General features: G+C 39.9%; 1 protein-coding gene across 1 annotated transcript; it reads left to right on the top strand.

The window, feature by feature from the left end:
- Positions 1-234: 234 nt before the first annotated feature.
- On the top strand, positions 235-11255 carry LOC306760031 (putative G-protein coupled receptor 149; the record flags this gene model as incomplete). The annotated part of the gene is made up of 5 exons (XM_079245785.1): positions 235-1203; positions 2699-2879; positions 2994-3493; positions 9641-9784; positions 10737-11255. The coding sequence occupies 5 exons, from the start codon at positions 235-237 to the stop codon at positions 11253-11255; spliced, it is 2313 nt and encodes a 770-aa protein (XP_079101911.1).
- Between the last annotated feature and the right edge of the window lie 799 nt (positions 11256-12054).

The raw sequence follows: 12054 nt of genomic DNA, 5'->3' as shown, positions 1-12054 counted from the left end.
CGGTTCTGCATGCGTCCCCCGAATGGATCACTGAAGGATTGAGCTCTTTATAGTCTTTCCCACTCATCGTCGAGACACTACTTCCTTTCTTTCCATTTTTCTTTCTATTTTTCCCCTAAACGTGGGGCATGCTGTGCCATCTCCACATATTCTCAGCGCGGTAAACTTTACAACGGAATGAGTCTGATTTGACTAATTCCAAAGTGCCAAAAGAGAAGATTCATTTCCCCGAAGATGTCCACGACGCACCACAGCTCCCCGGCGCCGAACCAGAGCTACCTTTCCACGGCCAGCTATGACACAAAAGACCCATCCAGGATGGAGAAGCAGATTCAGCTGCTTCTTTTCGCTTTGTGCGTAACCATCGCCGCTGCTACTTTAGTCGGAGGTGTGTATTCGCTGCTGTCTCTCCTCCGGATGAGGAGAAAAACCTCCCTGTGTGTCATCGTGGCTTCTATGTCTGTGGACGACCTGCTCAGCGTGGTCCCCCTCTCCTTGTTCATGCTCCTACAGTGGGAGACGCGTGGAGGTGAGGGATCGGCCAGCCTGTGCGCTGTGTCTGGACTTCTGTACGTGTTCCAGGGTGTTTCCAGCAACATGAAGGCTTGCCTCATAGCTGCATACACTTTTTATGTCACCAAGAGATTTGGAGTGCTGCAGTCTGTCCGTCGGCCCATGAGAGTGATGTGGGCTGTTGTCGGCGTGTGGGCGGTCAGCCTGACCGTCAGTGTGTTACCTCTGTGCGGATGGGGCAGCTTTACGCCGGCTTCTCTCGGGTGTTTCCCACAGATTGACAGTTTTTACACCCTGCTGCTCTTTTCTTTGTATTTCCTGTGTTTTTGCGGCTTGTTATTTTTCTTTATCTCACTCACCTATGAGCTGCTGTGCTCCAGGGAGCCCCAGAGGACCTTAATGTACCCGAGTTATTTGGATATGGCAAGGGGGGTGAGTGGATCCGCTCCTCTGTGTGACATCCAGTCTTTCTCCCGGGACAGTCTGGACAAAAGTTTCGGTGCGTACAACGAACTGAGCCCAAGTTCGTGCAGCACAGAGGTCAGGGAGAAAGAGGACAGTGGTCTGTCCCCAACATCTGTCGGAGTGCAAAAGGCAGCTGCTGTTGGGGATACGCCAGTGGTGTTTGCGCAAAAGCGCTTTTCCATGATTCTGGCTGTCGTCCGGGTTGTATTATGGATGCCAATGATGGTAAGCAGCAAGGCAAAAACACATCAAGTGACTTAAAGCACCAAATTACTTTAGAAAACCCAACAACACTCTATTTAGTGGACTTTTAATGGGAAATTAGATGTTTTGCTGTTTAAAAAAAAAAAAAAAAAAACCAATATAATTTGCATTTAATTTGTGACTATTCAGTTGGAGTGACACGTTGAAAACTCATGAATCTTAACTCTAATCCCTTTGGAGAAATCTCCCCATGTATTTCAGAATACAAATGAAAAATTTTAAAACACTTTTTTTTTTTTTGCCCTCAAAGTACATGCAGCATATTTATATAACTTATAGTTTATTGTCTTAGAGGAAAGATGAGCAGAGCTGTTTGGTTTTAGCAGCCCCCTTTTGCTCTAAAGGACCAGAAGGGGGTGGTTCCTGCCATCTGTGCTCTTCTACAAAGGAAATTAAAGCTGAATAAATCCTAACAGACATCCTCCAATTTGGCACGAGTTTTGATAATAATAATTGATCTATATATCAAACCACCATTTCTGTTCTTGTTTGGTCATAAAACTTAGATTTTTAATAAAGCTTTTCAGTGAAAATCTTTTGTTTGTATTCTTAATTGGTATTTTACATAGATTTATGTCCTAGTCTCTTAACTCAAATATAGTTTAGTTTATGTTATTATATTTTAACAATTTATCAAGTAATTTCTTTTTAAAACATTTCTATTTTAATGTATTTGATATTATATTTATTTTTTTTAATTTTATGTTATTTTAAACAACAGTCTTTTGCTTTCACCAATACCATCAGTGAAGATTAAGGCAGCTCTTTTAGATAGAATGTGATTCAATGTACATTTGTGTGTTCATGTGTGTTTACAGGTGTGTGTATGGAGGTACGTGTGTGACTTGTAACTTTGTTATCTGAGAGGTTTAGATGGGTGAAAATAGATATGATATTGGCTATTCACATTTATTGGTGTAATTTATTTTAAATGAAGAAATGTTTGATAATTGATTGAATGATTGATTGATTGAATTTGATTTATGTGCTATAAACTTTAAAGGATTATGATGAAGTTCAAAGAATCTGTTGGAAGCACCATAGTATTAGGTGTCAGGCATCCAATGAGGATTCTTTTTCTCCTTTAATTTAGTTTTATTGTGACAAAAAAGAGACTTCAGTTAATTTTGCACTAAAACTGTATTAAATGCAACAAAGGATCAAAGCTTATGATTATAAATATGCAGCACAAACACAGTGATAGAGTTTACTAAAAAAAAAAAAAAGACAGTTTACTCTGGCAAATTTCAACATTGCATCTGTTCTTTTTTATTTATGTTGTGTTTTGGCTCAGACACAATCACAATCAGATAAAAGCATAAAAAGAGGAGAAGCAAACAAAGCTCTTGCGTGAGTGAGTGTTTGTGTAACTTCTTCTGATCGATGTGTCTCCTGCCATATACTTTGAATCACTGACTCCTTTGTGAATTAATTTCCTCTTGTCTTGCACGTGCAGACTTTGGTACTCATACGGCATGCGGTAAATGTACGCAGCTCCTCCCTGGAGACTCTGAGCTTCTTCCTTACTCTGCTTGCACCTGCGGTCACTCCGCTCTTCGTGCTGTCCGAGCGTTGGATCCACATGCCATGTGGCTGCTTCATTAACTGCAAACAGGATCCGACACAGGAACCCTCAGGTATAGATGGAGATAAAATTTGCAAGTAAATCCTTGAGCATATTTCTCAATGTGTTTTCTTCTCTTCTGGCCAGACAGTATCATTAAATTATTGCCATTTTGTCTTCCTTACAGCCATGAAAAGAAGATTCGAGTTCAATCTTTCATTCCATCAAGGCTACAGGGTGTACAAACTGTCACATGCAGCCAAGTCTCAGAGCAGTCCTCCTGTAGAAAAGCCCACTTATCACAGCCTTTTTAACTGTGACTTCCCAAATACCCGCCTCGATGCTTTAGAAAGTGGAGGACTCTCCGGGCTGGGTCCTAATTTTGATTTCATCCCTTCCCGTCCAGCTGACAGCTCCTCTCATGCAGGACGTCCGGAGTCAGTGGCTGGCGCAGGGCAGGCGCTGGCTGACTGTCCTCCACTCCCCCATGAGAAGCACAAGGATGATGAGGAGTTCTGCTGTCTCCCGTCGCTGCCTTCTCATCATCGAGAGCAGGATCACAGTCTCATTGACACATCGTCAGTGTTTGACGGGCCAGAGAGGAGGCTGTCGCATGAGGAGTGTCGGAAAATCGAGCTGACAGACTGGGAGTGGTGCAGGAGCAAATCAGAAAGAACGCCCAGACAGGTAAAGTACCGTCCAGGGTGTCCTGCTTATTAAACGGATCTCGAACTGTTGATTTAAGTCATTTGTACCTGCCGTTCTGCGGTTTATGGTTGACGTGAATGGTTTCCACATGCTGACTCTACTGCTTTAATAAAGCAACCAAATAATTGCTTCTTATCTTTCAGCAAATGATGAGATGATCATTTAGGAGTGATTTGTATCTTAGGACTATGGTTAAAATTTCAGCCTGCCTCTCTGTTTATAATCTAGTTTAAAGGGAATTTAATGCTGTGTTACTTTAAAGCTTTAAAGAACGATTTGTAAGACTTTCTCTTTATCATCTAGCTGACAGACAGGAAGCCGTACATTGGATTTGGATAAAAAGGTTAAAGCCTCCTGTTTGCCCTCTACATCTTTATCTGTCTTAAGCCTCAACAGATTCTGATTAACAGAGCAATTGATCAAGATTCTATCTGATGCACACCTGCCTTTCAAAGCCAAAAATACATTCTGTACTGCCCCCAGACTCTCAAACCAGATCACCAAACAGGGCTCAGCCTGATCAGCGGATTAAGCTTTGTAAGTTTAATCCGGGCAGGATCAATAAGACTAGCATTTATATATAAAAAATTATTAATTGAACATCTAATAGCTCCTTATATATATGAATGCTCTACAAACCTGATATTCCATGAAATCCTTTTTTATTCATGCATGAGTTCAAGTTCAGTCAAGAACTCTTTATGTATTCTATCTATACTATACTACATAATGTATTGTTGTCTTTCTGCCAAGACCCCTAGTTGTGCTCATAAAGTCAATCAATACGCAACTCTATCCAGTTGTTAAAAAGTCCGAAGAGCACTGGATATAAACAGAGAAGCTGAGGCATTTTGCTGCAGGCACAAGGACCCAAGCACAGTTCACTAATCCATTTTGGATTAATTTCTTTCTCTGTTGTTGACAGTCTTTGGTCTCATAATAGCAGAAGCTTAATTCTCTTTGTGTTTTGTGAGACCCAACTGAATTGTTAAACGAGAACAGAGAGGTAAAAAACTAATGATTAATGCATCCTGACAGTGGAGATAACAGACACAGATGAGAGATCAGCCTCACTCTGCTCCTGAAAACAGCAGAGCAGCTACAGGCTTAACCTTCAGAACCAGTGTGTAGAGTATCCAAAAAAAAAAAAAACCACACACACACACACACACACACACACAACACCATGAGCCTGTTTTCACACTGCAAATGCAGAGTCGATGTGGAAACGTGCATGCATACATGTTCGCACAAAACATGTGAAGACACTGCATCACCGTCTGTCCTATTTTCTTTTCCTGCTCCACTTATAAGTTTGAAACGTTTTGGTTTAAAAACCACCAGAGGGTGGAAAATCCATGGAGCACGCTTCTACAGCTTGGCTTTGGCACTCGCTTTGCATCATGTACAAGTCTGAGATGCTCACTTCTGGCTTCGTGTGTCTGTCCTACTTCTGCATTTCTTGAAAGCAAAGTCTTGTGTATTATGTCTCCTTAGGGTTTATTCATTGATTGGAGTCTGTAAATATGAAAGTACAAGTGCAGTATGTATGTGCACTAATGCAGTGCATTTGCAAACAAACATGAAAACATGACCAAACAGCAAAAGAAAGAAACAATAGAATTGAGCTCCAGGCGTCTAGAAAAACCCCAAATCAGCAGTAAAGATAAAAAAATGAGCTCACAAACATCACTGTACACGCACACACAGACAAATCTAAACAACAGATGAAAAACAAAATGAAATACATTGTGTTTTATGTTTCTGAAGGCTGTGTTTTGTTCCTCGTTAGCAGACAAGATGTCATTACCCAGTGTCTTTCCTCCTCACATTCAGACCCGCTGGCCTTCAGCATCCACAGGGAGAAGTGGAATTACAGCCTAAGAACATATTTACCCTCTCTGTGACTTTATACTCTGGTAGTGAGCACAGAGCTGGGGGGTTGTGCACTCACAAGCCTTCTTCCCAAGGGGAAAAGAAGCCTAATGTGCATTCAGATGTAAGGCACTGAAACCCATTTACTCTTCGAAGAATTCATCGGAAGCTGCAGAATAGATAAAACGGTTCTCAAGATCAAGGTTTGAATCTGGAGGATGAAAGAAACTATTGACATGGAAACAACACAAATAGAGTCAAACTTCTGATCTCTATGGGCCGACGTAGCACATTTGTTTTAGTTAATCCAACTTTTTTTTTTACTTGACTTTAACTTTGGTTAGTTTACTAACTGGACTACACCTTGTGAAACCTGTATCAAAGCTATGAGGAGTTTATATCTGCTGCAGGTTCACCTTTTGTTAAAGTTTCCAGAGGTTGTTTTGACTTCCTGTTAGCCATGTTGACTTTGGTCAACTCAGTCCAGTTTTGGGCTTTAGTGATAAGAATGCAGTGAGCTGAATTTGTCACAGAAGACAAAATAGAAGCATTGTTGCAAGAATAAACACAAGAATCTTGTATGTGTATCTTTGAGGGTCATAACTGTAAATGAAACTGGAAATGAAAGTTCCTTCACACACCAACCTTAGTCTACATATGTATAAATACACTGCAAACAATGTGCAGACATAATAGAAAGATAAGCTAATTTAATTTGCTGGATTAAACAGTGTCTTACTTAATAATGAGTTTATGTTAAATACAGCAGATCATCTTGCAGCTATGACTTGCAGGTACCATGACTGTCTTTTTTTATATTTTCCCACATGGTAGTTTTGTTGTGGTGGTAGACCATTTAAGATTTTTTTAAAAACTGCAGTGTCATTTTATTGGGACTGTTTCAGAAGTTTACACACTTTGAATGTACACAGTACAAGGTGTTCATTTAGGCTATGCAAATCCATGGAAAAATATAATCAGTTAAGTCAGTCTGGGGTTGAATTACTTCTCTGTGTGTGTGCATCATGCTAGAATCAACCTGGCTTCACATTTCTCATCCTCAGCTTTGACTTTGGAATAAAAGAAGGTACTAGTTAACACAAGAGGGAACTAGTACTGACTAAGATCAACCACACAGAAGAGCAAGCATCTTGATATAAAAACAATCCTTGGCAGGTACTGGAGTCATTGGAGAGTGGGTAAATGGGTGAATGGTTTACATTCCGTAGGGGGGTCAGGCTGAACTGTACTCATGTGAAGGAGATCTGTCGGAGAGAAGATGAATGAGACACTTTTTAATACAGGGGTGCCCAAGTATGGTTCTCAGGATCTACTGTTTTGCAGCTTTTAGATGCATCCCTGCTCAAACACACCTGAACCAAATAGCAAAATTCCCTCATCCACATGTCATTCATCTCTGCAGTAGCCTCTTAACAAACCATTCATTTGAGTTTGGTGTGTTTGCATCTGAAAGTTGCAGGATAGTAGATGTAGCGGATTGGACTCTGTTTTAACAGATAAACATTGGCGAAATCCAGAAACAACTGAAGTTACTTTGAGGCAAAATCTTCATGCATTCAATGTTTTATGCAAAGCACAGTTGAAAAGTGCTATACAAATTAAATTTGTGAACTTGTCTTGCCTTACAGAGGTTGCATGATATGGAGTAATTACCGCACTGAAGAAGCAGAGAATCTGACAGAGAATGGGCGCTCAAGCTAGTTCTTTAGAGGAACTGTGACAAGGCTTAAGGGTAATAGCTGTGACACATGGAGAGTCAGCACACAGACCCCAGGAGGAGAATCCACAGTCTGACTTTCCCAACCTAGACTCTGAAGGAAAAGCACCCCAACAGAAAACCAGCGCAGCTGGCCTTAGGCTACAGACCTGCTGGTGTTTGACTTGAAACAAGCATACGTGTGTTAATGACGGTAGTGTTTTACTTAGAAGCTGTACCTCTAGGTGGAATGCCTCTAAGATCTGTCTAAGTTTTGCACATGTGTACTTTTGTCACCAAATATCTCAGTGGACTCATGCACCTGTTAACGCAACAGATCAGTTGGATAAATTGACCATTAAGAAGGAAAAGAGAAACTTCCCTCCAACTATCTACAATCCTGCAGGTTGTAGTGTTTCCCTGCTGTGACACACCTGACACAAATCAATGGCTCATTAACAGGCAGGTGCAGAAGATAACAAATTGTTGAAGAACTTTTTCATTTGAATCAAGTGTGTTGCACCAGGGAAACACTAAAATCTGCAGAATGGTAGCTCCCGAGGACCGGAATTGGACACCTTTTCTCCAAAGCCTTTGCGTTTTTGCGTTTTTGCTTTTTTGATTAGATCAATTCAAGGACCTTTTCTTTTAACAGCATTGTCTAATCCTCCATTTCCCACATATTTCTGCTCAAACTTCTCAAAAAGCAGCTCATGCATTTTTCTTTTTCAGAGATTGTTGTTGAGGAATACGATTTTAAACTGTTTTGAAAACTTCTGTGAGACTTTGCTGGTAAAACACCAATTAGAACACCAAAGACTTTATAGTACTGTGGTAAATTGATAAATAGTTGTTAATTCCTGTGTAATTTCATCATCCATGTCAAACACAAAATGCTGCTTAGGTTTATGGCTGTTTTATTGGATTTGCTATTTCCTCATTAATTCATATGAGCAAAGCTAATGTTCAAATTTTATGACAGTCAGCTCAGTAATTGTTGAGGCACTGTTTTTTACCCATCATGCCACCGAGCATTGTCATAAACTTTGTGATGGCTCATAAAAAAAAAAAAAATCTGCGTTATAATTCAGATTCATCCTTTGAAGAACAAAAATGTTCTTTTGGCATTTATTTCAATTACGTTGTTATTTTGTCTGGAGCTACAGCAGCACAGTTAAGAGATGCACCGCAGAGATTTTTATATCCACATCATGTGCATTTATATCAAATTAATCTACAGAATTGCAGCTTTACATAACTACAGTATTGTGCTTCCCGCATCGGTAGAGTCTGAGCTTCATTTAATTTATGATGTTTTTTCAGACCAGCATTGTAGACTTTTCTTGATGTCTTTCATCATTTAGAATAATGTGGACACAATGCTGGGAAAACAGACAGAGCCAGGGTGGACAAAAGACTGACTTCCTCTTTGTTTCTCTTGTGCATCAAGCTCGCAATTAGATAATCACATTTAACTGATGTAAATAATTTAGAAGCTTAATGAGACCTGCCACAGTTTCCCCATTGTTGAAACCCAATGTTGTTCTTATTTTGCAAGCAGTTTTGATTGTCTCACACGCATCATATTGACAAAAGCTCACTTTCATGTCTTTTATAGCAACTTAGAGCAAAATAGATGTATGAATTGAAAACATGAGGCCTTTAATTAAAAAAAAAAGAAAAAAAGATACATTTCTAGAGAGGTGGAACTTATAGGAAGTTTGATTGATGCATTAAACAAACAAAAAAAAAAATGCTATTCAAATAAACTTGCTAAATAGCTTTGTGGCTTATTAATCAAGGTGCTGTGATTTTGCTGCGAGCCTGAAAGGTCTGTGTTAGCTTTTAGATGCCTACCGGCCTAATATCTCATTTCAGCAGCAGTGTTCTGTTGATGGGGCTCTCACATGCATGCCTCATGGGGTAGAAATGGTTTGCCAACACATTCATTTTCCTGCAACTGACATCATAGGCACAACTGAAGCATAATTGTTGTAACGTCATGAATGAGATGCAAAAGTGACTTTGCTGCTGTTATTATGCTGTTATTATGAAAAAGCATCAGACTCTGTAGTTACTGACAATAACCCCATGAGCTAAGCTGACAGCTGTAATTTGGACTTTTCATAGCAAGTGAAGCATCATATTTATCTCTTTTTCAGCAAATGCTACATTGTGTGTGTGTGTTTTTTTTTTTTTTACCTCAGTGAATGACTTTTGCGCTACATTTTTCTTAACTGCAGAAAATTATTACTTCAACACAGACAGCAGTCCTTTTAGCATTGTTCATATTGCATTACTGCCTGCGGCTGATATATAAATGGATCATTCAAAAAGTTCATCTAAACATGATATAAAAGACATCATGAAATATACCTGTACTTTTCCGGTGACAGCAAGCTCAAATGTCAGCTGTGAGCAAAATCAGTCTTAAATCTTTATCTGTCCCTGAAGGAGGATAAACTATTATAACATGTAACTGAAGATGTTGTGCTGGTTGCTAACTGTTTTTATGGTTTTCCATTCCTTTGCAGCGGACATCAGGTGGTCTGTCAATCCCTTTGTGTGCCTTTCAGGGCACTGTGTCTCTGCAAGCACCCACTGGCAAGACACTGTCTCTTTCTACCTATGAGGTCAGCAGTGATGGTCTCAAAATTTCCCCCAACAATGCCAAAAAGGTAATGTCCCTCACCCCAGTCTCTTTTCCAACAACATTCTAGCAAGGCAGGCTGCAGTTCCTGTTCATATCAGTTCATTAAAGTGACAGGTTGGCATTTAACAAATGTATGCATCATTTACTCTTAGCTAGACCCTACAAAGCTTAGGATGATAGATTTCTAACATCTTTAACCACAAACACAACATATATTCACAGTTTATATCTCAAATGGGCTTATTGCTTTTTTTATTTTTACATCAGATATGCAAAAAAATGGGCGATCTTTCATGAAATGTAGTCTCAAAGTTTGTATATCCTGTTGACAAAAGCAAAATAAAAACCAATCATTTTTTGAAATCCCAACTTTTTAGATACCGATGAACTTGTTTAAGTTTAAGCAGCAGTTTCGTGGATAGGTCCTAAAAGTTAAAGCCAGGAAAGACGGTGATCAGTTTTAACGTGCAGTTTTTACAAATTTATATTCAAGCTTTCAGACTAAATCTAACCTGCTTGCTATCAGTTTGGCCCGATTATGCCTTATTATTTTCTAGTATTCCTTATATAGTCTTTTTAATAGTAAATATAACATGAAAGTGTTGCAGGGCTTTTTTTTTTTAATTTTTTTTTGTTATTTTTTTTATCAGTTGTATGTGAACATGTTGCCCTTGTCTCTGGTCTTTTCACAAAGCAAGTGACATATTGAAATCCGGTTTTAAGTAAGTTAATATGAATGATAAAACCTGTTATGGACCTAAATGTATGTTTTATTTTCATTCACATGAATTTCATGAATTTGTTTTTACCCTGCAGTCAGATTTACCTTTAGAGCACAAACTTACTGACTGTAACAAGTGCATTATGGGCGATATGTACGTCAAGCAGAATTATTAGACATAATACAAGAACATCAAAACAGAGAAAGTCTTTAATACTTTAAAATACCTTGTGTAATCAATGTTTCTGGTTTGAAGGTGGAAGTGTATCGCTCCAAATCTGTTGGCCATGAACCCAGTGCAGAGGATGCAGCATCTGGAGGCCAGGCTGGGGATGTGAATGTGAGCTGCGTGGGAATGAACATGGAGATCGGCATGGGCATGGGGATGGGGATTGGAGCTGGAGTGGGTGACACCAATGTCAAAATCCACCTTGAGGTCCTGGAAATCTGTGATAATGAGGAGGCAATGGACAGCGTCTCTATCATTTCTAATATCAGCCAATCCTCCACCCATGCCCGCTCCCCATCACTACGTTACTCTAGGAGGGAGAACCGTTTTGTCTCCTGCGACCTGGGTGAGACTGCGTCCTACTCTCTGCTCATCCCCAGCAGCGGCAACACTGAGGCAGAGACCATCAATATCACCATACCTGACACTGTGGAAGCCCATCGGCAGAATAGCCGGCGGCAGACACAGGAGAGCTGTGGGTATCATGAGGATATACAACTGCTTAATGAGGCTTACAGAAAGCAGGCAGGGGAGGGGGAAGAGTGATTTAGACACTGAATAACAAGGGGTGGGCTCTCTAGGGGGTTGAAAGAGTAAATCAAAGCAGTAAATGGTGCAAGACAAAATTTTCTAATCATTCCAAATTTACTTCCTTCTGATCTCTCTTTAACTCGACTGACAAGGTGACCAACACAGACTCAGCTAGACTGTCATAATAGTCTTCTTGCCTGCTCTTGTGCTTCCTTCTCTAGGTAACATGATGAGAGCACACACATTACCCATCTGTAGGTCACACAGAGATTCTGTAGATAAGCTACAAAAGGACAGACAGTAGTAAACTGTTTTAAAACAAGAGAGAAAGACAGCCAAATGCTGAAAAGGGCATCAGTGCATCAGTATTCCAGCGGAGACTCGCACCATATGGCAGCCTGTCATTATAGGATAGATGCAGCAAGAGAAAAATTCACTTAGACGTTGAAAAGGAGGAGCCATGGTCTGATTTCATCTAATATGAAACAGCTTGTGATGACTACATCACTGATGACTCAGATGTAACGGGAGGAGCAACCTGACCCATGTGTCTGACTAATTCAAGTGTGTGTTGTGCATAAGGATGAAAGTACTGGTGTGATGTCAGGCAGCCACCAAAAGTATTTATACGTTTCCTTAAATGTAATTGATTTAAATGAATTTGTTTAATGATTTTCCTTAAAGTCAGCAGCTAAGTGTGTAAGGTGTCCGATGCCAATTATATTGCTCCAAGGAAATCAGACACACTGTATGTAATCCATGTTGAAAATGTGAATCCGGAGTAGAGAAAAAAAAAAGAAAGGAGAGGCACTTA

Source organism: Telmatherina bonti, assembly GCF_933228915.1.
Source record: "Telmatherina bonti genome assembly, chromosome: 9".
Classification (NCBI taxonomy): Eukaryota; Metazoa; Chordata; class Actinopteri; order Atheriniformes; family Telmatherinidae; genus Telmatherina; species Telmatherina bonti.
The sequence above is the reverse complement of the archived record's forward strand: the minus strand, read 5'-3'. Positions and strand labels throughout refer to the sequence as shown.